At 41.6% G+C, this 25,044-nt stretch overlaps 2 protein-coding genes across 5 annotated transcripts in view; both read right to left on the bottom strand.

Annotated features, from left to right (window-relative positions):
• Nucleotides 1–2,460: 2,460 nt before the first annotated feature.
• Nucleotides 2,461–4,242, bottom strand: LOC128842527 (uncharacterized). The gene is made up of 2 exons (XM_054038615.1): nucleotides 3,970–4,242; nucleotides 2,461–2,975 (listed from the first exon to the last, which is right to left on the bottom strand). Exons 1-2 carry the CDS (start codon nucleotides 4,139–4,141, stop codon nucleotides 2,500–2,502), a joined length of 648 nt encoding a protein of 215 aa, XP_053894590.1. The 5' UTR covers nucleotides 4,142–4,242; the 3' UTR covers nucleotides 2,461–2,499.
• A 2,038-nt stretch (nucleotides 4,243–6,280) lies between these two features.
• PTPRC (protein tyrosine phosphatase receptor type C) overlaps nucleotides 6,281–25,044 on the bottom strand; it is a 124,257-nt gene continuing 105,493 nt past the window's right edge. For all 4 annotated transcript variants that reach the window (XM_054038096.1, XM_054038098.1, XM_054038100.1 and 1 more), the window contains 17 exons: nucleotides 24,628–24,662; nucleotides 22,336–22,445; nucleotides 21,390–21,480; nucleotides 21,194–21,270; nucleotides 20,887–20,923; nucleotides 20,325–20,422; nucleotides 19,015–19,140; nucleotides 16,218–16,375; nucleotides 14,869–15,004; nucleotides 14,002–14,151; nucleotides 12,713–12,803; nucleotides 12,234–12,367; nucleotides 10,904–11,038; nucleotides 10,425–10,547; nucleotides 9,682–9,860; nucleotides 8,490–8,625; nucleotides 6,281–7,612 (listed from right to left, as the gene is read on the bottom strand). In XM_054038096.1, coding sequence (XP_053894071.1) covers nucleotides 7,331–7,612; nucleotides 8,490–8,625; nucleotides 9,682–9,860; nucleotides 10,425–10,547; nucleotides 10,904–11,038; nucleotides 12,234–12,367; nucleotides 12,713–12,803; nucleotides 14,002–14,151; nucleotides 14,869–15,004; nucleotides 16,218–16,375; nucleotides 19,015–19,140; nucleotides 20,325–20,422; nucleotides 20,887–20,923; nucleotides 21,194–21,270; nucleotides 21,390–21,480; nucleotides 22,336–22,445; nucleotides 24,628–24,662 — 2,098 coding nt within the window. In that variant the 3' untranslated portion in view covers nucleotides 6,281–7,330. The remainder of the gene's footprint in view (nucleotides 7,613–8,489; nucleotides 8,626–9,681; nucleotides 9,861–10,424; nucleotides 10,548–10,903; nucleotides 11,039–12,233; nucleotides 12,368–12,712; nucleotides 12,804–14,001; nucleotides 14,152–14,868; nucleotides 15,005–16,217; nucleotides 16,376–19,014; nucleotides 19,141–20,324; nucleotides 20,423–20,886; nucleotides 20,924–21,193; nucleotides 21,271–21,389; nucleotides 21,481–22,335; nucleotides 22,446–24,627; nucleotides 24,663–25,044) is intronic.

Below are 25,044 nucleotides of genomic sequence, written 5' to 3'. Positions count from 1 at the left end.
TTTCAAGAGTTTAAATACCTTTTGAAGATCTGGGCCTAGGTGTCTACTGCCTTGGGAGATATTTGCAGTTCTTCCTATAGTTCTGACATTCTTTGGGTATGTCTACACTACGAGAGTAGTTCGATTTTACTTAAATCGAATTTTTGGAATCGATATTGCAAAGTCGAACATGTGTGTCCACACTAAGGACAGTAATTCGACTTTGTGAGTCCACACTAATGGGGAAAACGTCGACATTGGAAGCGGTGCACTGTGGGCAGCTATCCCACAGTTCCCGCAGTCCCCGCTGCCCATTGGAATTCTGGGTGGAGCCGCCAATGCCTTCTGGGTAAAAAAAAATGTGTCGAGGGTGCTTTTGGGTAACTGTCGTCATCCGTCCATCACTCCCGCCCTCCCTCCCTGAAAGCGCCGGCGGGAAATCAGTTCGCGCACTTTTCTAGTCAGTGACAGCGCAGACGCCACAGCACCGCGAGCATGGAGCCCGCTGCGACCATCGCTGCAGTTGTGGCCGTTCTCAACGCTTCGCAGCTTATCATCAACCTTTCCCTGAGGCAGATGCAGATAAGTCAGGCGAGGAGGCTACGGCACCGCGGTGAGGGCCTGAAGTCTGAGAGTAGCACAGACCTCTCAGAAAGCACGGGACCCAGCGCCGGGGACATCATGGTGGCAATGGGTCATGTTGATGCCGTGGAACAGCGATTCTGGGCCCGGGAAACAAGCACTGAGTGGTGGGACCGCATAGTGCTGCAGGTCTGGGATGAATCACAGTGGCTGCGAAACTTTCGCATGCGGAAGGGAACTTTCCTTGAACTTTGTGAGTTGCTGTCCCCTGCCCAGAAGCGCAATGACACCCGGATGCGAGCAGCCCTGACTGTCCAGAAGCGAGTGGCCATAGCCCTCTGGAAGCTTGCAACGCCAGACAGCTACCGGTCAGTCGCGAACCACTTTGGCGTGGGCAAATCTACCGTGGGGGTTGTTGTGATGCAAGTAGCCAAGGCAATCGTTGATGTACTGCTGTCAAAGGTAGTGACCCTGGGAAACATGGAGGCGATCATAGATGGCTTCGCAGCGATGGGATTCCCAAACTGCGGTGGGGCCATAGATGGAACTCACATCCCTATCCTGGCACCGGACCACCAGGCCAGCCAGTACATTAACAGAAAGGGCTACTTTTCCATGGTGCTGCAAGCACTGGTGGACCACAGGGGACGTTTTACGAACATCTACGTCGGATGGCCGGGCAAGGTTCATGACGCTCGTGTTTTCAGGAACTCTGGTCTGTTTAGACGGCTGCAGCAAGGTATTTACTTCCCGGACCACAAAATAACTGTTGGGGATGTGGAGATGCCTATAGTCAACCTCGGGGACCCAGCCTACCCGCTAATGCCCTGGCTCATGAAGCCCTATACTGGCGCCCTGGACAGTGAAAAAGAACTCTTCAACTACCGGCTGAGCAAGTGCAGAATGGTGGTGGAGTGTGCTTTTGGCCGTCTCAAGGGGAGATGGAGAAGCTTACTGACTCACTGTGATCTCAGCGAAACCAATATCCCCATTGTTATATCAGCTTGCTGTGTGCTCCACAATCTCTGTGAGAGCAAGGGGGAGACCTTTATGGCGGGGTGGGAGGTAGAGGCAAATAGCCTGGCTTCTGATTACGCCCAGCCAGACAGCCGGGCGATTAGAAGAGACCAGCGGGACGCGCTGTGCATCCAGGAGGCTTTGAAAGCTAGGTTCCTGATTGAGCAGGGTAACCTGTGACTTTTAAGTTAGTGTACAGAGAAGCTGAACCTGCCCCCGTTTCTTTACCCAGTTAATGTTGACTATCCTCTCCAGTTACATACCCCCTTCACCCCCTTCCAACACACGTTTAGAAATAAAAATCACTTCTACTTTGTTAATGAACACCGTTGTCTTTATTACTGTTTTCGCGGGAATGTTTTAAAACTGGGACGCAGACTGTGGTGGGGAGCGGGTGTAGTGTACTGACGCAAATGAAGCTTCTAAACTCCAGGATTGACAGGCTCCGCTGTGGTGGACTGGTTGTTTCAATGGAGCCTGTCACCCCTCCTGATCGGGACTGTGTGTATGGGGGGGCGATGTGACTTTGTGGCAGGGGGAGGACGGTTACAGATCCCCTGCTGCGTGGCTCTGTGATCCAGGATAAGGACCGCCGCATAAGATCTGTAACTGCCCTCCCCTGCCACAAAGTCACAGAGCAACCCCCCCCCGACCACAGAACATGAAAACCACCTCCCAGACTGACCAGGGTAACTAGTGACTGCACTGTGTATGTGCCCTGCTGCTGGACCTGCCCCCGCCTATGTACCCTGCCAAAGGTGACTGTCCTGTCCAATTACCAACCCCCTTCCCCCCCCTCCTCCAAAAGAACATGATGGAAACAGTAATTAACAGAAACGTATTTTTTATTAGCAACTACACATGGAACTGGGAGGTGAAACTTGGACGGGGGCTTGTGTGAGGCGGGAAGGAAAGAACTTGTCAAATTTTGGGGAACGAGAGCCTTCTACTACTAGAGCTCTCTGCAGGGGTGGAGTGAGAGTTAGCACGGACTCTGCCGCCCCTCCTTCTTTGCACTTTGGGTGAGGGGGGTATGGGACTTGGTGGCGGGGGAGGGCGGTTACAGATAGACTGCAGCGGGGCTCTGTCCTCCTGCCTCCGTTCCTGCAGAACATCCACAAGGCGCCGGAGCGTGTCCGTTTGCTCCCTCAGTAGTCCAAGCAGCGTTTGAGTCGCCTGCTGGTCTTCCTGCCGCCACCTCTCCTCCCGTTCCATGTTTGCTTGGTGCATTTGGGACAAGTTCTCCCGCCACTGGGTCTGCTGTGCTGCCTGGGCTCGGGAGCAGCCCATAAGCTCCAAGAACATGTCCTCCCGTGTCCTCTTCTTCCTACTCCTAGTCTGCGCTAGCCTCTGGGAGTGTGATGCCAGGCTAGGTTGTGAGACAGTCGCAGATGTGGCTGTGGGAATGGGAAAAAGGGAGTGAATTCCTCAGAAAGATAAATGTAGTTGTGAACAAAGAACATAGTCTTTCTCTGTGAACAAGACCATGCACAGCACCTATCACATGCGCACTCAGCACAAGGTCGAATTCTCGGCCTTCGCATTCAGTGCCTGGGGTCTTGCACAGCAGATTTGAGAAGCGGGGCAGGACACCGGAATTTCTGTAGCAGGCAGACATGGTAAGCCATAGACTTGTGGCAGCTTAAAACTTTAATATTAGCACTGGCCTCATTTCACATTGAAAGCAATGTCAGTCCCTGCTGCCAGCAATCCGGCAAGCAGGAACTCTGCCCCTGTCCCACCCCCTCGCGGCTGTCCCCGGGAACGATCCCTGTAGGCTGCCCCTCTCCCGCCTCCACCGCGTGGCCGCAAACCAGCGGTTACAGTTCTGTAAAGGAACGGGCAAGCAGTCCCAACACTAACATTCCCCTACCTAATTCAAAGCAGGTAACCATGAGCGACATCACCCTCATGAGGATCTCAGACAGCGAGAAAGAAAGAATGCTTCGGGAAAGCCTCCAAAGACCAGGGCCGTATGCCGCCCTGCTGTGCAGGGCAATGATCCCTGAGTACTTGATTGTCTTGTGGCGCGGCAACGTGTCATACTATGGAGGACCCAATAAGGCCGCTCTCCCCAGGAACCTGATGCAACGGCTTTCCAATTACCTCCAGGAGAGCTTCCTCGAGATGTCCCAGGAGGATTTCTGCTCTATCCCGGGACATATAGACCACATTTTACTGTAGCTGCACTGGCAGGGACTAAACAGTAGAGCGGCTTGGGCAGAACAATCATGCTAAACCGGACATTGTTAGATTTTTTTTCAATAGTTGCACTGCCCAGGACTGAAATGTTAAGCGCCTAGGGCAAACTAATCATGAGAAACCCATTGTTGTTATTCTTAATATTCCTGTTCTGTTAAAAATAAATGTTTAGATGTTTAAAACACTTACTGGCTGATCCTTCCCCAGATTCTGTGTCCGGGTTAATGGCTGGGGACGGTTGGTAGGGGATCTCTGTAAGGGTGATGAAGAGATCCTGGCTGTCAGGGAAATCAGAGTTGTAAGCGCTGTCGACTGCCTCGTCCTCCTCATCTCCTTCCTCATCTTCCCCGTCCGCTAACATGTCCGAGGAACCGGCCGTGGACAATATCCCATCCTCAGAGTCCACGGTCAGTGGTGGGGTAGTGGTGGCAGCCGCACCTAGGATGGAATGCAGTGCCTCGTAGAAACGGGATGTCTAGGGATGGGATCCGGAGCGTCCGTTTGCCTCTTTGGTCTTCTGGTAGCCTTGTCTCAGCTCCTTGATTTTCACGCGGCACTGCGTTGCATTCCGGCTGTATCCACTCTCTGACATGTCTTTAGAGATCTTCTCGTAGATCTTTGCATTCCGTTTCTTGGAGCGCAGCTCGGAAAGCACGGACTCATCGCCCCACACAACGATCAGATCCAAGACTTCCCGATCAGTCCATGCTGGGGCCCTCTTTCTATTCTGAGATTGCACGGCTGGAGAGCTCTGCATCGTTGCCAGTGCTGCTGAGCTCGCCACGATGTCCAGACAGGAAATGAGATTCAAACTGCCCAGACAGGAAAAGGAATTCAAATTCAAATTTTCCTGGGGCTTTTCCTGTCTGGCTGGTCAGAGCATCCAAGCTCGGACTGCTGTCCAGAGCGTCAACAGAGTGGTGCACTGTGGGATAGCTCCCGGAGCTATTAGCGTCGATTTCCATCCACACCTAGCCTAATTCGACGTGGCCATGTCGAATTTAGCGCTACTCCCCTCATCGGGGAGGAGTACAGAAGTCGAATTAAAGAGACCTCTATGTCGAACTAAATAGCTTTGCGGTGTGGACGGGTGCAGGGTTAATTCGATGTAACGGCGCTAACTTCGACATAAACGCCTAGTGTAGACCAGGCCTCTGTTTTGTGCATACATACTACATAACCGCATATCACTCTTGGTGTTTTTAGGTGGATGACACCTTGGGAAACAACTAGAGGTTTGCTGAAGACCAAATCTTAGCGGGGGGGTGGGGGTGGGGGAGACAAACTAAGAGGATTGCATGTTTCAGAGGTAGGCCAAGCACCCTGATTGTGCCACAGGGAGGGGTCAGTTAACACAGGATCAGCCTGATCTGTATCCCATTCACTTATGGGGCATTCACATTTTCCAGAAAATTCCTCAAATTGTTGGTGGCCTTTGCCTTTGAAAATACATGAGTAGGATAGAGCTCTTCCTCCCCAAAGCTGCCCCCTACATTTGCAACTCTGCTATATTGATCTTCTCAAAATATGAAAACAAGTTTGGTGTCCTAATTTTTTTTTAACTGAGCTGGGCCAGGTTTGCCTGAGTCTCTTTGGCTAGGTGCTCTTGTCTCCTGAAAGGATTCATAAGCCAGTGAGACTTTGGCTGGAAAGGAAGGAAAGTTCAACTTGCAGGCAAGGAAGGTCCCACTGTTTGTGCATTCTTGCTGCTGTTTCTTCAAGTGAACTGCTGAGTAGATGTTTACTTGTGTAGGCAGAGAATGAATGAAGCATCTGACCTAAGAAAACTGGAAAATTAAGTTAACCCCTTTACATTTACATTCTTTGGCTCTCAGGGGATCAATCACTTTTTTTGGCAGCTTTCAGATTCAGTGTTTTTTAACCAAGTATACACATAGCCTCTGGCATGGCTCTCTACCTAGGAGCTGGTATGAATGTGTGGTCCAAATAATGGCACATTGGAATGGAAAGTTAGGAATCCCAGTCTGCCACCTGTTGTATGACCTTGCCTAAGTCATATTGTAACCCACACACCTTCTGGATGTGGTGTTCTGTCCCAGCTAGTGGCACTGAGACAAATTAGAAAGAGAGAGAAAATGAGTCTGCTCTACAGTCTTAGCTAACACCCAGCTGGCTTTTAGCCCATGTGGGAGAGGCTCATGCACTAAGCTCCAGAGATCCCAAGTTCAATCCCACCCACCGCTGACTGGGGTCTACCCGTCCTTATCCCCGTGTTACAGATGAGGAAGCTAATACTTACCCACCTTTGTAAAGTGTCTGATCTTTTCAGATGAAGCGAATGATACAAGAATTAAGCACTACCATCGGTTCTGCTGAAATTGGCAGATACGGGGAACTACAAACCATGTGCTGAGTGTAAATAAAAAACAACCCATTTGCATAGTCTGCAAAGAGCAGGTGCATTTCAAGTCCCTTCATTCTTTAACATATAAGTAACTTTACACAGAGTTTTACATATCTCAGAATAATTCCCACTGTGCAATTTATTAATTGTCCTTTTTATTTGGCTTTAAAAGATTAGGCTGAAATCCACTAAGGCAATAGTAAAATAATCCAAACTGTAACATACAAATCATCATATTATTATGAAATGACTAAATAAAATCAGCAATGTGCTAGTAGCGTGTACTATTAGTAGCATAGTATTTTGGCATGTTTAATATACATAATAGGTACAACACTTTTGCAGAAGCTCTCTTTAAATTAGAAAAAATTAGCACAAGAAGCATTGTGGTAACACATGGGATTTCAAGTTGCCAAATGTCAATTCAATTAACTATCAGAGTTTCTCCAATCAGTCAATACTCCAAGTTCTGGACTTTCTTATTTCAGAGTCAAATATTGAAGCCTCAGATGGAGTTGTGTGGAGCAATGAGGACATCTTGAGGCCAGTTAGAAAAATGCAAAGCTTACAGTCCTAGATAGGTAAGGATGTGTAGGACCAGTTACTCAGCTGGTGTAAATCCCCATAGACTTCAATGGAGCTGTAAGATATGGCCCAGATATGGCTTTGGTATTCTGCAAAGCACCTGCAAAGCAAGCACAACCCTAACTAAAGTCAATAGGAATTGCATTTCTGAAATTCAGGCCATATACCTTACCCACTAAGTCAATTTAAAGATAGTAAGACAATAATTAGTTAAAAGAAAACTCATATTTGCCATACTTCTAGCTTTATATTTATGACTGTACATTATTAGAGATTCCGGTCCTGGCTACTTACTTTCTTATAACAAAAAATAAGATTGAAAAAAGGTAGCATGACTTTTCTTTCCACTCCTGAATACCAGACCATAATGAAAATCAGCATTACAATATACAGATTTGTAAAAAAGATCAAAAATTCAAATAATTTGAAAGGAATAAAATGCAAATCTACACAAAAATTAAATTTTCACAGTGCATTACATTATCCACAAATTTCAAGTATTCTTTCCATACTGTACCTCTGAAAAATTAACTCAAGATCAAATCTCTACTACTTATTCTGTTTAAGATGCCTTTGTACATCCAAATTTCATGTATTTTTCTATGCACTCTCAGTTAAAACTGGAGTCTTGGGTCCATTTGAAGAGCCTTCTGTTCCCTGAGTGCCATCTGCAGATTTGGAATCTTCACGCGCTTCCATATTCATATTGGCCTCTGACTCCAGTGAGGTGATATCGATAGTAATCAAATCAGCTTCCTGATCTGTTTTATCTACTTCAATGTCAATTTCAACTGTATCTTCCTGCTTGCCGTTTTTCTTTACTTGTCCATTCTGTGCAGGGTAGATGCTGCTAATAGTATCATACAGGAACTGGTATTGTTCCTAATACAAAAAAGAAGGGATTAGTGTGGATGAAATGCCATGTGATTGAGCCAGGATGGCTGATTTTTTATTTTTTATCTTAAGTGTTGACAATGTGAATCTTTCCATCTTATTGAAATATTCAGCATAAGGTGGTCTCCATGGCTGCTGGCCCACAGGAAGTTGAAGCACCTCCCTGCTATGCTCAATTCTGAGTTTATGGTGACACGGCACTGAGGGCATCCCTAATTCCAGGTAGATCAGGTACTAGCTCACTACCTATAATCACCCTATTCCCAAGGCAGCGCAGAATCCATCCCTCTTGATTCACATGGCAAACTATCAAAAGTTTGTTTAAAAGAGAATCAAGCAGGTGGATTAAGCGTACGGTAGTGACTACTGTTCAGTTCTCTAATAAACCACTGCAGAGTTAGCAAATCTAGATGATTTAGATGGATTGTCAGAGAGAAGAGTGCATATTGCATGCAAGCAGGAAAGCAGCTCCTTCTGTGCACTCTTCAGAAAATAAGGAGGGCATTTTCTAACCTGCCTAAGGGAGTTAGGCACCCAATTTCCATGAAATTCAATGGAAGATGTGCTCCTAAATCCCCTAGGCAGCTGCCAAAGTTCCAGCCTAAAAAATGTATGGTTTACAAACAACATGTTCTGTTCACCTTATCAGTTTCAAGAAACTGATTATTATAGCTGTGGATAGGTTGCAGACTAGTTCCTTCTTATCACCAATAGCTAATTCACAACTGCTGATGAATAATTAGGGATGAGATAATTATAATACATGTTTCCTATGGAGAAACATTGCCAGTGGTTATTAGAACATTCATGTCTAAAGATAAGCAAATCTATTGCATTATTTAGTTAACTCATAGGATTTACTTACAAAAGTGGGGACCATTCCTGGCCTGGCACGTCGAAGAGATTTCACTACTTGGAAGACATCAATCACATCTTCTGTTTCTGCACTTTCCAAGAGAGTCAACAAGGCGCAAAACACACCAGTTTGTTCAGATCCATCGCTAGAAGATACACATTATTGGAATTCAAAAATCAGTACAATTTATCACTAGCAGTTAGGTTTATTTTAAAGATTATTGTACTGACAAAAGTCACAAAGATTCCCATCTCTGAAATATTTCTAACTGGATTTCTAACCATTAAGATGCAAAGAGGACATCCGATTTTTACTGTGCTAGATTATACTAGCCCTTATGTAGCCATTCAATTGTGGGGGTGAGGGGGGGAGGAGGGCAGGAAAGGCAGCCTCTTCTCCCTTTTTTGTAGCTGGGTAAGGATCAACCAGATTTAGCTCCTGCCCTTGGGCACTACAGGGCTACTATCATGATGGTCTCCCAATGGTTCATGACACTTACCAGTGGGTAGGGAGTAAGTGTAGCCATAACTCTTCCTTTCCCATCCCACCCCCAATATGCTCTCAGTGGCCAGAATTGCTGATTTGTCTTACAAGATGAGTAAACTGCCCCCCAGTGCAACACAGAGCCCCGAAGAGGCACTGTGCCACTGTACTGGTGCTTCACGTCACTCCCAACTCAGGCCACATAAGACTTGGACCATACTGATGTTAACAGCTAGCCATGTGCGAGGTATAATGGCCAGCAAAGGAACCAGATCCATATATACTAGGTTTGGTGAAATTTACATCTCCCTGAACAAGGCTGGCCTTTCCAGCTGGTGGGTACAGCCTTACAATCCACTGTGAGCTTCACGAGGACCCCTGCCAACAGAATGTTGGAAGAATGTGCTGAGCGGACCTTTCTTTGGCCATGGCTTTGTACCAGCCAGCACATCTACTTTTAGATAGCTCTCGCCTTCTGCCCTGACCCATGTCTCAATGGAGGGGAGGTTGTGGCCACTTTGCAATGTTGCATAATGCACAGGTGAACGGCCTGCCATGAGAGCCCTCTGCTGGGATAAGCTGGCATACACTGTAGGGTGAATTTAGTCTCCAAGCTTTAGGAAAGCTTAGGAGCAAAGGTAAGAATTATGAAACTGCTATTGCCAAGTATAACCAAACCGTAGAAATGCACTAAAATATCTATAGCATCCAGACCCACCGGCAGTGAATGACAATTGGAACGCTCCGGCTGCATCTGCTGTCCTCAGTGACACTTTTAGCTGCAAGTTTTTGTTTGAGGTTCAGAATCATGTTGACTAAGTCTTTGGGGTTTTCAGGAAGGTCCAAGCCATTCCACTTGTGGAACTGGTACAAATACACATTTCGAGTTTCTTTCCTCTGCAAAACAGAGATAAACATATAGTAAATTCAAGGGATAACATAATGATCCATATTATATTTATTCCATGTGAATTAAAAAAAAAATCCTGATAATCACTTAGGACTAGATTGACTTGAACTATGCCTGTGCAGGGTGATAACATTGTGGGTACTCAGACCTGGTGCACCCACTACCATCCATTTAGGAGGTAGATTGGGCCTGGGTGGAGACTTGACTGAATTACCTCACAGTGTGTTATAATTTTCTGTGGGACCAGGCCAGCAATAAATTACTGTCCACTGGAGACAGAGAAGAGCAAGATGGGAGCTGTGCCTCAGGGAGGTCTCTATCCCTCATCTTACTTATGTCTGACTTTGTAATTCAATGGTGACTGTAAGTCACATTTTAATGACTATTAAAACGTTTAAAGCAAGGAACTAATAAAACATCAGCTATCAAAACACAAGCAGGTTTGTTCTTGTCTTTTGGTTGTTCCTTATTTTGTTTGCCCTTTACAAAAGACGAAGTTTAAAATAGAAAAACAAATGTAAAATTCCCATCTGTCATTTTTTATCTTTTACCTTCACATGTGTTACATCAAATGCGCGTATGGTGTAACTAGAAGACAGGTTGACATCTTTCATTTCAACTTCTATGCCTTCATATGTTTGTTTTCCTTCTCCCCAATATTGTGCACAGAGTTGCTAGAAATGAAGTATAAATCAGTCCTTATTTTTATCATTGCTTTTGCTTTTCTTCCCAAATCAATTTAAAGGATGCATATATTCTATAACTATTCAGTTTCATTTTATTATAAAATACATCATTGATGAACTTTTATGGTGTAATCAAATATTCATTTCAGCCCAATTTAAAATATAAGGATGGAATAAATCCTATTAGAAAACAAAATAATTGATAAATTGAGTCACTTTCTGATAGAGTCACATTTTTGGTTTGGAAATTAGAATTTCGTTGCAATTTAGAGATTGGAATTCTGTTCTTTTCTCTTATGAAGAGTATCGTGTCATATACTTTACTTTGAAGATGACAAACTAACCTGATCTCCTTCTTTCAACTCTGTCAACATAACAATTACTTTGACTTTTCTCTGAAAGATCATTTGCCAGAAGTCATTGATCGTTTCTGGTAGTGGCCCTTGTGTTGCAATCATTTCTTTTGGACCCCAGTAGCCCTAAAAAAAAAGTCCATTTGAACATATGATTTATTTTTACTAATTCATCTGAAAGGCAGTTGTCATGTGTAAAGAAGTATTTACCATCTAAAGGGAGTTTGGTAGCCTCCATGAATGAGTTAATGGTCTCAGTATAGTTTCTAGAGGACAAGTGTCCATTTTAAAAAAACATCATCACAATTGGCAATAGTTCATAGTGTCACCAGAAAGAACAAAAATTGGTGGGCACATGAGTGACCCTCCATAACTAGCAGTCCTTTATCCAGGACAAAGTTGAGACACATTTGTACAGCCCTGTGGGAAAGCTTAGACTGCCAGTATCTGAGGCAGAATGCATTTTGGGGTTAAAAAGAAGGTTTCGGTCTCCGCAGTTGGTATTAGAAACTGGATATTGAGTGACGCCTCTTGCAACGTCACAGAGTAGCTAAACAAGTCAATGCAGACTGACATTGTAGCTCTTAGTAAACAGATATTTACAATCAGTAGATATGCTAACTGTATTTTTGTCTACAGAGTTCAGACAAATCCCACTCATCGCATAATCTTATAATCAGTTATATCTGTTAGTGTCCAACAAAGGCCCTCCAAAGATAGTATCTTTTAGATGTGACTGTGTCACTAAAAGCTTGCTTTTCAATGCTGGTCTCTGTTTTCACTAGGCCAAATTTGTACCCACAAAAAACTGCATAAAATTGACTGTAAGGGAAATTAATATATATAACTACCTGTGTGCGCCTGAAATTCACATAGGTGGAGATCTACTCATATACATGCTGGCAAAAATATAGGTGGCACTGAAAAGCCTACCTGAAAGTCCGGTTTTAAAAGAAACTATAAAAGATAATTATTTTACCATCACTCTGTTTACTGCAACACTCACTAGATTTAGGGCTATTACGATCGCAGTATTTAACTCTTTGAGGCTGTATAGATTAGGATAGTGTAAGGGAAGAGCTCTGTCTTTCTCCCACGGGACAGCCAATATTACAAGATCTTTGTGATTCAGTCTATAAATGAACATCCAAATAAAGTGCCAGATCTTGATTGTCTTACTCACATAACTAGCACCATGCTAATGAAGCCAATAGGACTTCTGGAGAAAGTAAGATGAGCAGAAATTGACACACAGCTATTATCACGGACCATCAGCGGAAAGCATATTAGATACAAGTAGTTTTATCCTCTAAATACATACAGTTATGAATGATGCATTTATGTATCTGCTTGCTTCCTCACAATCACTGTCCTCATCAGATGATTCCTCTGAATCATGTTCACTCTCTTTGCTTTTCTCCTCTTCATGTTTAATTGGTACTCTGTTAAAGTCATCTGAAAAAAAAAAAAGCGTCACAACAATAGCTTCTATTGGCAGGAGGAAAGCAACCATCTCCCTTCTTAGTTTTGTTACAATGGAAAGGGAATGTAGAAAAAGTGCAGTTATTCAGCAGTTATGCAATGGCATAGAGGCAGCAGACATGCCACAATGGTTGTTTGGGAAAAAAATCAAGGACTCCTCACAGTTTATATTGTAACAAATCATCCACTTCCTAAATTTTCTAGTGTGGAGTACATATCAATATGGTAATTTACTGTCCTGTTTTATCCATAATCTTTTGTAAGAAGCCTTCATACAATTAGAACAAACTGACTGCAGACATCATCGCAAACACTTACATGGAATCATTTTGGAATTCCGGTTTTTACTTTTATTTTCCTGTCGATTGCCAGTGTTCTGTGTCCGCCATCCCCTGTAGGATGGTAGCCTCTAAGGAAAGAAAGCATACAAGGTCACACCATGTGCTAAACAATGGTTTGGCCAGCTTTATAAAATGGTGATACTCTCAGAGACCCATCTCCTCTCTTAATATCTCAGTCCCTCACTGCTTCATTTCATTCCATGGACGTGCCTGGACCACAATTTATGAACCCTTGAACCTACCACATGCAGTACCACAAGAAATCATGCAGATGGAAACAATTTAAAAAGATTGCACTGCTGTATTTTATGAACAATGTTAACAAACAAGGAATAAAATTGCTATTTCTTTAAGCTATGTCACCACTTTAAAAGTTTTTCCAGGAACACAGAGTTAATTTATTAAGCTAATTATGGTACTGCAAGAGTATATATGCCACAGAAAATACATCTGTGTAATGATCTACCAACTATGGTACCCACTCTTCGTGGGCATCATAAGCAAGCTGATTTTTTTGTCAAATACATGGATCGCTAGTGGTAATTTACACCCTCACATCCACATTGGCACAAAGACATTATTGCTACAAATAAATTGATAACCCTAGGTTCAATTATTTTAAAACATTTTACGTCTCTCTAAGGTCCTTATCCTACAAGCTATTCTACTCAGGCAGTTGCTTGTTCTGCATCTATATGGAAAAGCTTGCAGGATTGGAGCCTAAACCTTTAATTTTATACACACTGCTGGTTCAGCCACAGGAAATTATATATTTGTCCATTATATTTTTTCTCCAGTTTCTCATAAGGAAAAAGAAATAAAGCTATGGAATCTTAAGGGGAAGAACTGAAAAAAAAAAGAATTACTATATATTTTCAGTAAGATAAAAATAATTAAAAAATACAAAATATCAATTTACAATCAGAAATACTGGAACAGGTAAAACACAGTATGAATACTTCCGGGGCCAGATTCTTGTAAAATGGCCTAGCTCAGCTGAGGACAATGTTATTATGCCCATTTAGACCAGATGAGTATCTGGCCCCATCCCTATTCCCCAGCAACCAAATATTGGATCTAATTCTGCAACCCTCGACTCTGCCACCTTTTAGCAGTTCCTTAGTTTGTTGATTTCATTTAAAATTACCAATTTACTTGGCAGAATTTGGCTCTGAATTATTGGCTTATTTAAATTACCGCATGTCACTTTTTTGTTTAAAATCAGAACAGAGTGTCGAATAAAACAGAATGCACTATTATATTTACCTGGAATTCTGCTTCCAGCAGAGAGGGGTCACTGGGAGGATCTCTTTTCTTCAGATTATTAAGATAGGTGTGCAGTTCAGAGAGCGTGACCTCAGTTTCACCAAACTGATTGTATTCCACCAGTGCTTGATGGATCAGGATGTACTGTGCCTAGTGTTCCCCAATTTAAGGATGAGGTGGATTTCAAAAATTAAAAATAATAATTAGAAAGAAGAGACTTTTCAAATTGCTCTTGCTATCTAAAACATATAGCAATATTTATGTATTCTTATTACTGTTGCTATATTAAACTGGCAGTAGATACGGCTATTACTATGTCAATTAAATGCAATTGGCTGTGTTAGTGCAACATTTAGTGCTTTTGATCAAAGGTGCTATATAAATAAAATGCAACATAACTTCGGTTGTACAGCTAAGAATTTGGGGTGGGGTTTTCCAAAACAGCCACCTAAGTTAGGAGCTCAAGTCCTATCAGTCATTTTCAATGGAACTTGTGCTCCTAAGCACTTCTGAAAATCCCACACTAAAGAAAAAAAAGTGAATATGCATAGTTAACCTTGCCCCAAAATGTTCATATTTGGGTGCCAAAAGATAATAGGCTCCTATATATTTGTGTTCCTTTTTTTTTTTGGTTACAATTCTAAATTTTTAAAAAATGGTTGAAATGTCAAACTTTGGAAAATGCTGACCATCCCTGCTTCATAGATGGTTTTCCTCCCTCTGTTCTTTCATAGTTTTATATTTCCCTGGACAACTGCAATGGAAAATCATGGCCATATTAGTTTTACCTAGGGTTGAGCTAGCTAGCCACAGCTTTTCCTGAGGGAGATTAATAAATGAAACAAAGTAGCAAGCTCTAGAACATACCTCTACTTGAACCATGAGGCATCGCTGTCGACGGAGCTTTACAACATAGCCATAAACATCCACTCTGCCTTCTACCTCTAGCCCCTCCAGCATAGCGTCGATCGCAATATAGGTTCCAGTTCGTCCAACACCAGCACTGACAAGTACAAAGTGATAGTTATTGAGAGAGGAGGATGAATGCTAAGCAGTGCAAAGAGTGTGGCTTATAATAAATTAATCTACAATTCAAAAGTCTGGTAAACTTACATTTTAAATATCTTTTAAATAAATAAGGACAATATTTTCAAACTAAATAAGTGTCTGCTTTTTAAAAGTTGTAAGCATCCTCAGGTCCCATTGATCTGAATAGGAGTTGTAGGCTTTTATTACCTTTGAAAATCAGTCTGTAAATATGGAATTAGGTGCCTTACTTTAAAGCAACCAACTTTGAAAATTTTGGTCTAAGCAACTATTGCTAACCTTCCCTGACTTGTTTATCTGGGTAGCTCTGGCTGGCATTTGTTCACTATTAGAGAGTTTCTGTAGGGTTACCATATTTAAAAAATAAAAAAAGAGGACATTCCACGGGGCCCTGGCCCCGCCCCTTTCCCATCCCTGGCCTGCCCCAACTTCGCCCCTTCCCCGTCCCAACTCCGCCCATTCCCTGCCCCTTCCCCAAAGTCCCCGCCCTAACTCCGCCCCCTCCCCTGAGCGCCCCGCATTCCCCCTCCTCCCTCCCAGCCACACGAAAAGGGCTGCCCGAGCGCTACCGGCTTCACGGTTTGCCGGGCAGCCCCCAGACCCCGCGCCCCCAGCCGGCGCTTCCCCAGCACAGCTGGAGCTCGGGAGGGGAAGCGCCCAGCCAGGGACGCAGGGTCTGGAGGCTGCCCGGCAAACCGTGAAGCCGGTAGCGCTCAGGCTTCGGGCAGACCCCATGCCTCCGGACCCTGCGCCCCCGGCCAGGCACGTCCCCTCCCGGGCTCTGGCTGCTGTGCTCCTCCCCTGACTCTTCGGCTCTGTTTAAGAGCCGAGCTGCCCAAGCGCTACCGGCTTCGGGCAGCCCCCATGCCTCTGGACCCTGCGCCCCCAGAGTCCGGGAGGGGAAGTTCCCGGCCGGCAGCTCGGGGTCCGGAGGCATGGGGGCTGCCCGAAGCCGGTAGCGCTCGGGCAGCTCGGCTCTTAAACAGAGCCGAAGAGTCAGGGGAGGAGCAGAGCAGCCGCGGGAGGGGAAGTGCCCGGCCGGCGGTATTTTCCCCGGACATGTTCGGCTTTTTGGCAATTCCCCCCGGACGGGGGTTTGATTACCAAAAAGCCGGACATGTCTGGGAAAAAACAGACGTATGGTAACCCTAAGTTTCTGTAATATTTACCTGCAATGAATCACTACTGGGCCACTAAAAAAGTTGCTTAGGGCATTAACTCTGCGGCGTAATTTGAGGAGAAGATGAGGATCTTCAGGCACTCCATGATCTGGCCAGCTAGTGAACTGAATGTGAGTCACATCTCTCCCAGGTGTCTTCTCCTTTCTCTGGAAAATGTGGGATTGTTTCATTAGTACCACACCAAAATCAAATGTAAATATACAAAGTATAGAATAAAGCAGAAAAATAGGTAAAATAGGCATCTAGTATTGCAACAGCGATTCCAGACACTGTACAGTCACATGTTCTTTCCAAGGTTTCAGAAGCTGGAACATTTTCTGATTTTAATAACAAAAGAGTGGTTAAAAATAAGAGCCGTACAAGTGGAACATGCCATAACTTGAAGAAAGAATATAATGACAATCCACTAAGGTTAAGTCCAATATTATCATCATAAGAATACTCCATTTTGTGATTATGTGGAATGTACCATGTATTCTCCACTGCATTTGTAAATCATTTAGGAAGTTACCATATAGGTCTATGTGCTGCCAAGTGTATCTGTTGGTTATTTTGCCATCTGTACTTTTAACTACCTGCTAAGGTCACACAGACCCACAAAGGAATGGAGGAAGTCTAAAAACAGCAACTCAGAATAGAAGTGGGGCTGTCAAACCTGTGACAATCACTGAAGTGGCTCATGGTTTCTAAATCACTTTATTCAAGGCTTAAAGCATACCAGGTCCCATAGGGTCACAGACCCTGCTTTAATATGCTGTTGCCAGGATCAGGCAGGGAGAAGGGAAAACACATTTTGGTAGCTGGAGAACTATGACTATGAATCCAGATAAGAAAAAAAAATTACAATGGGTGCACTTCACCATTGACTACATGATGGAGATGAATCACAAGGACTAAACAACAATATACATCTTGACTGTTTCCATTCTCTTGTTGTGAATGGAGAGTTGAAGACAGAGATCTAACAGGAGAAGAACAATAAAACCTGTATTATTGTCTCTCAGGAAGCATTCTGCAGTCAGCAGACTATACCATCATTGTGGCAGTCTGAATATACCATGTAACATGTTCTTACCTTGTGCTTAGTTAGATATTAACTTGAAGCCAGGCCTGTTTAGGATGTAATATACTGAAATGGAATTATCTCACCCAGGCAAAGTGCTGGGATGCTACCACTGATCCATAACTGTACGCTTATCTTACACGCAAGCAATACTCTGCACTCTGACTAGCTGATGTTTGATTTATATAATGACCATCTGCTTATTCCCCAATACCTATTCAGTAGGTGAATCTCCAAATAGGGTTGCCAATTTTGGTTGGCTGTATTCCTGGACATAACATAATCTTTAATTAAAGATTAATCTTTAATTCCTGGAGATTCCAGGACAATCCTGGAGGGCTGGCAACCCTAGGGCAACTGACTGAGAGCCCCAGGTAGCCAATCAGAGCATAGAATTTGCAAAATTATTGTACAGTTGCTCCTACTAAGTTATGAGCTTTAATAATGTGTGTTTGGAAGTTTCATAAAGGTGTCTGAATTGATTTTTTCCCCATTCTTAGCCTACATAAAAATCAACTGATATTTTACAGTACTTTGAATGATAATCAGCTGTGACAGCAGTCACAATGTATTTAATTTTAATTTTTTTCTTAATATGATCTTACAGCCAAGCAAGCAAGCACCAAACAAATTGATACATGAAAAAAAATTAATTCATATTACTTCTGACCTGCAACACTCTAGCTATTGTAATTTGGAGTCTCTCCTATGCATGATGCCACAGTGTTTTATTAACACTTAATCTTAAGGGGCTGGGTATGGCCACCTTACTCACAGTAAGTGGTAACTATCTTAGGCTTAGTGGGACCAGTTCCAGAGTAAGCTTCTACTCAATGTGAGGAAAGGTAGTAGAACTGGGGCCTAAAGATGAAAACATGGGACCAAGATGGGTCTGGGAGGGTGCTATACTATTTATGTTTCAAGATGACCTGAACCTCCAGCACATTCATTCCTTAAATCTAACACAATAAACAATAAATGATGCCCTGACTAACACTCTATGTATCCCCACTGCAATAAAGTTGCAAGGAATAAAAGGGAAAAAATTATTCCTAAAGGGTAAATTCTACACTCAGTTACACTCTAGCAACTAGTGGTGCTTCACTGGTATAACTGAAATTGGTAATTGGCCTAAAAAACTTGAAAACCCCATACTGACCACTGATAGCTCTAAAACACGGAAGTTTATAAATACAATAGAGGTTACCGTAAACTGTAATTGTCCCCCGGTACAGTTCAGACAAAGACAGGCAATACGGTTCTAAGAGCCACATTTTTGAGTGAATTTACTAGGGGGAAATAATATTTAATGTGGTCATCTTGGTGTTAATTTAAACTTATATTATTCTATGTTCATAAACCAATAACAAGTTTTCCTAATTTAAAAAGGGTAAATCTATGACAAAACCACAGCATATTGCATACAATTTATCCAGCCTTGTCAGCTGGCTTATAGAACAGAAATTACTGGTGTTCCTGTTGAGAATATAGGGCTCACAGTAAAGAGGGAAATCCTAGCAATGAGATAAGTTTCCAATTCATATTTGCCCTATGAAATTACACATCATCTACTAGGTGTTCTCTCAAGCTCTGTGTTGCTTGGTAGAAACAGGGGAAAATGGTAACTGTCACTGTTGTTCTGGAAGAATCTCTGATAATAGTCTCTTTATACCAACTATACAGACCAATTCAAATTATTCTCACATTAATAAGACAACTCACATTTGTAATATGGAGTTTCTGAATAATGTAGTCAGGACACATTTTACTTTCATTGCTCTTCACAACAATGTCCCCAAAAGTTTCAGTGCTATTCTCCGTTGTCGGCCAGTATTGGGCACATTTGTTCTATGAAAATACAAAGTTAATGGATTAGAAGCAGGATATCAAAGTGATAGTGAAATTAGGTTCTGAAGAAAGCTTGAAATAAAATAAAATCAACACCAGATAAAATACATAACCAATACTTCAGTACAATTTCAGTTTCCGATAAATATTGTAGTTTATCCCTTAAAGAGATTACCACTGCTTTAGTTAAACATTCAAAAACCCAAAGATCCAGATTCTGGCCTCATGCACAAAGCCTGAAGGGATTTACATAGAGAACAAGATGGGAAGGAATCCTATTCTCCAACCTAACTGCAGGGGCAAAACAGCTGCACAGTCCATGCACAGTCATTGTCACTGCCTGAAGGCTACAGTAAAGATTGCAGCTCATTCTGTGACTCCTACTTATATTTCTAATCAGTGAATATACATAGCTGCAGATGCAATAGTCATGTCCCAACCCCTCTCGCAATTCATGCCCAAATTCCCTTCCACTCCTGTTAGCAGTGTGGCTATACTGCAAACATGTATGCTGCCAGCCAGCTCTGCTTCTTAAAACAATCAGAATATCAATACTCCCATCTGCATCTGAAACATGTGGCCCTCCTAGGGTGGTGAGCACTCTCCTAATCGCTGCTTCCAAGTTTGGTTTCAGAAGTAGGAAAAGGAGGGCACAAAACAAAATGGCAGAGAACTGTAGAGACATCCCCAGGACATTAGGACAAGACGCTCGGGGGAGAGGAGGAAAGTCCCAAATACAGAATATCCCCTCTTTCACTAAATGTTATGACAGGCCTGCAAGGGTGTGGGGGAGGGAGAGAGATTTTAGTGCAGCTCAGCAAATTCTAACTCAGGGAGTTTGGGAGCAAGTTATACCCTCTTATGGGTTTATCTGCAAGAAGGTGAAATGTAGTTCCCTATTCCTTAGGGCAGTGCGTCAGATGATATTATTGAGAATGCTGCTGATCAAATAGTCTAAAAGACAGAAGCATGTAGGCTTGTTAATGTTATTCAATTTCTGAGATTCTATCACAAATAGAGAGTAAAAACAAGAATGAATAAGGATTCAAAAGAAATACTTGAATGCAGAGAAAACATTTAAAGGAAAAAAGAAAAGCATAATTCACCACAGCAGAGCAACCTCCTGTATACTGCAGTTAATGTGTGTGGGTATGTGTGTATATATATATATATATCATGCTCACCCTATTATTTTCTTCACAGCGAGTCACCATAACAATAATTGTTGCCTTGTGTTCCCAGATCATTCTCCAGAAATCATCAGTGGTCTCATCCTTGGGGCCTAGCAGATAAGGTATTTGATAAGAGATCCCTTCCCAAAAATTAGGAAACACAGAAAGACTAGAACATAGTTACCATACCTATTATGGCTCAGAAGCCATACAAAGGTCATGCAATACTAGCCATAGACTGAATGGCTTAATTACAATTCCACCATCTTACTCTACATACTTTTAAAACTTGATTAGTGTGTGGCTGAGAAGGGCAAAAATTCCCCAGTTTAAAAATAAAGCAAATACTTATAGCCAATATATATGAAGCATAATTTGAAAAAAGTCCATTCTGCACTCCTCAAATTCCCTTCTTTGGTTGGTCATAACTCCCCAAACACTGCTTTATTTATTAAATTCCACATATGCTGGCCATTCAATTTTTGTTTAAATATATTAATACTGTTTGACTCCACCACTTTGATTACAGGATAATTGGGTGAAGAATTAAATACAAAATAAAGTAAAAATTTACCTTGTGCAGCAATATACTTCCTTGGTTCTTTGAAACCCTGTTTTAAAAATATACATCTTTACTAAGCATTTAAAGATAGCAGACGAAGATTGTGAAAAGATTTGTCACTTCAGAAATCTACATATTTAACATGCACAATAATATGGACAGCAATCCAATAGTACTAAACAGTATAAAGATAGAACTAAAGAAGTGGAAACAATCACTACTAGAAGAGTCAATCAAATGCATTTGGTGCGTGAAATGGGACACGTATAAACCATTTTTCATTTGTGCATCAAAAATTTTACTGAGAGAAGTCACTCACATCAATATGGCTTGCATTTATATAGTCTGATCCTGGGTCTCCGTTCATCTCTGACAGTTCAACTCGGTTATAATCATCTGTTTAGATAATTTAAAACAATGTAATGGAATTATTAACCAAGTTGCCTCAATATACTGATGTAAGCGAAAACAATGAAGTATTTACACAATGTATGGAATTCGCATTCAGTACTTACAAGGGAGAATATCAATGTAACGGTTTTTGTTTTGGTTGTAGTTTTTGCGTGCTTCCTTTATTGAAAACTTAGAGAAAACTCTGGGAATGCTCTGTAAAATATAATGCTTCTTTTATTCATAAAACACATTTTAGATAACTTCAACTGGCAAGAAAATTCACATACTTGTTAATTAGTTCTTAATGACAGTTGGAAGATAACATTCTGTTATTCACAATATTATGATTCATGCTGATTAGCTTTTTGAACAAATATTAAGTTATATAAAGATTAATATATTTTTCCATATAATCAAAAAATGCTTCTCTCTCCCTCAAAAGACTAATAAAGAAGCTCCATGTTGGATTCTAGTCTGAACAGAAATTAATAAAACTGCTCTGAAATGCAGCATAAAGGGGCCCTGGTCCTTGACTGGGGCTTCTATAAACTACCACAAAACAAATAAATAAAATAATAATAATAATAATAATAATAATACACTTCTAATTTCAACTCATAAAAGTAAAATCTTTAGAAATGGAGTGGTCCTAAAGCCCACAGCAATTGTGACCACCTTGGCTCAGTTTAAGGTTGTGTATACACCTTAAGCTGGGGATGTAATTCCAAGTTTGAGAAGACATACCAGCGCTAGCTCCGATCAAGCTAGCGCACTAAAAATAGAATGTAGCCATGGCACTACAAGCAACTAGATGTCCTGAGTACATACCCATCTGAGATGGTAGACATATATTGGCTCTACCTGATTCAGAGCCAGGTGTCTCAGATAAGTGTCTTATTCACCAGCCTGTTGGCTATTCTGAGATGGAGGCGAGGGGTTCTTAATCTTAGATGTTTTGTAACACAAAACAAAAGGGGTTGGTTATTGAATGTGACAGATTCTTTTTAATGGCATGTTCCATAATATCTGGGTTTTGGATTTATGTTATATTTCTGACTAGGCACAAACCTGAAATTCATCAAGGAAAAGTCTTCCTTCATCAGCAATCTTTCTCTTGTAGGTTTCCAACAACATTTCTGCAGGAATTGGCTCTACGTTCATCAGTTGTTTTTCGTCATCTTTAAATATACAGACATATATTTGATATTTATTTGTATTGGTTTTAAAAATGTACATAAAATCTCAGTAAATACATTTATTAAACAGTAAGATTAGCTAATGAGAACAGAAACATTCAATCAAAGTAAGCCATATATGTTTATAGCACCAAGTCCCACCCCTTCATATGTGAGTAAACAGAGCCCCCAAAGCAACTGAACTTTTCCAGCAGGGGACAGGTTAAAGAAACATTGCACACAGGGACTGTGTTCATTTCTGGGCACTGCACTTTAGGAAAGATGTGGACAAATTGGAGAGAGTCCAGAGGAGAACAACAAAAATAATAAAAGATCTAGACAATCTGATCTATGAGGAAAGGTTAAAAAACTGGGTAGATTTAGTCTTGAGATAAGAAGATGGAGGGGAGACCTGATAATAGTCTTCAAATATATTAAGGGCTGTTATGAAGAGGACTGTGATCAGTTTTTCTCCATGTCCACTGAAGGTAGAACACGAAGTACTGGGCTTAATCTGCAGCAAGGGATATTGAAGTTATATACTAGGAAAAGCTTTCTAACTATAAGAGTAGTTAAGTTCTGGAATAGGCTTCCAAGGGAGTCTCTGGAATCCTCATCAATGGAGGTTTTTAAAAGCAGGTTGGACAAACATCTGTCAGGGATGGTTTAGCTTTACTTGGTCCTGCCACAGTGCAGGGGGCTGAACTTGATGATTTCCTGAGGTCATTCCCAGTCCTACATTTCTATTATTCTAAAACTTCTGCATCTCCTGTGTACAGAGAAGTAGCAGGCTGAGTGCACAGAGGTGACTTGGGAAAGTGGTGAGTGTGTGGCCAGTAAGATAGCAACATCTGAACCTGGCATGAGATACTTCAACCCAAACAAGAACAATAGTTAGATTGTTCTGCCACTTAGATTTGTGTGATAATTAACCATTTATTAACTGTAATAAATTATATTACTGTGTTATGCACAGTAATAATAACCATTACACTAATGTCAGAAACTAATGTGAAAATCATTCGGTCTTCCCTGAGTTATCATCGTTAATTACAATGTTAAGTCCTTGTGCATTTTGATTCCAATTTAAATTAAATGTTTTTGGTATTCCATACAGAAACAGGACAAATGGATGTAATTGTGAAAGTTCCATCTTCCAATTAGTATAATTAATTTTATAACCAGAAATAAGTTTATATTCTTTCAATATGTCCACAGAAAAGTGGATTCTGGTTTCTTTTAAATCAATAATAAAATAATATCAGCTGCAAAAAAAACAGCAAAATGTTGGAACTCCGGTGTAATTTCTTCAAATTATTGCTTCTCTACAAGAAATTACTCAGGGTGCTAGAGCTGAAGGAAACAGGAAGAACAAGGAGGGTGCAAAAATGGGAAACCTTGTCAAGTTACTCTTTGTAAATTAAAAAATGAAATTGAAACCATTAGTTCATGCAAGAAATTTCCCCAAATTTATTACAGATAATCCCAGTCAACACAGTCAAACTACTTTTCATCATCTAATGAGAACAGCTTCCCATACTAAATGGAGCAATCTCCTGACATATCTGTTTTTAAACTCTTTGACTCTGGTATAAAAACTATTTGTTCCCAGTGAATTAATTTGGGATTAGTTGGTACCGTCTGTCAAACCAATCACTGGCTCTTCCTTTCCCATTTTTCAGGAGGATAAGGAATTGCTGGTAAGCTCAGGATGTGCAAGGTACTAGGCATAGGGCATCCAGAAAGGCCTTTATAATTAAGCACAGATTTGAGGCACCTCTTGTTTATACTCAATTCTTGGATCATGTGAAGGTCTATTTGGGGTGAGTTCACTTCAGAGATGAACCTCATGAGGTATTCTGAAGCCCCTTTCTGTATTGTTATGGCCATTGTTTGAGATGCAGAAATAGTTTTACTGTCAAGATAATAAATATTAGATTTTCCAAGTTTTCCCAACATTTAATAAAGTTACAATCATTCACTTAAATAACATGTATAGAATATTCACTGACCTCTACCTTTGGCCTGGGCGACGTTTGATTGTGTTAATATCTAATACCTAATTTGTGTAAATTAATTAGACTTTAGCCATCTAAAATATAGATGGCTATGAGCTGGAATAAGACATTTGGCTAATATCTTATTTCCACTTACTAAATATATCTTATATGGCAAATGTACTTACCCCTCTTAACAAGCACCACATCTTCACCTGAATTGCTGTAAAAAGCATGAGTGTTTGTTAAGGCTTTGACTAATGCAATGTATGTATGACAATGAATTAAAGGATAGGATCAATTAATTAAATAAAGGTAGAGTCTTATAGGACTATGGGGAGTGGGGAGGAATGCCAAGAGATCTTCAAACCAGGCTAAATTCCTTTTATGGCACTTTGTTGCCTGACAGAGGCAGCCAGAGATTCCTATATCATATGGAAAAAAAACGAGGAGTCCTTGTGGCACCTTAGAGACTAACAAATTTATTTGGGCATAAGTTTTCGTGGACTAAAACCAATGAAGTGGGTTTTAGCCCATGAAAGCTTATGCCCAAATAAATTTGTTAGTCTCTAAGGTGCCACAAGGACGCCTCTTTTTTTTTTTTG

Source organism: Malaclemys terrapin, chromosome 8, assembly GCF_027887155.1.
Source record: "Malaclemys terrapin pileata isolate rMalTer1 chromosome 8, rMalTer1.hap1, whole genome shotgun sequence".
Lineage (NCBI taxonomy): Eukaryota > Metazoa > Chordata > Testudines > Emydidae > Malaclemys > Malaclemys terrapin.
Note: the sequence above shows the minus strand (reverse complement) of the source record. Positions and strands in the feature narration are given on the sequence as shown.

Coding starts and splice junctions, on each gene's coding strand:
- LOC128842527 (XM_054038615.1), bottom strand. CDS start 4,141: ATGTTAGCGGACGGGGAAGATGAGGAAGGAGATGAGGAGGACGAGGCA. Junction 2,976..3,969: donor ATCTGGGGAAGGATCAGCCA/GTAAGTGTTTTA, acceptor CCATTCCCACAG/CCACATCTGCGACTGTCTCA.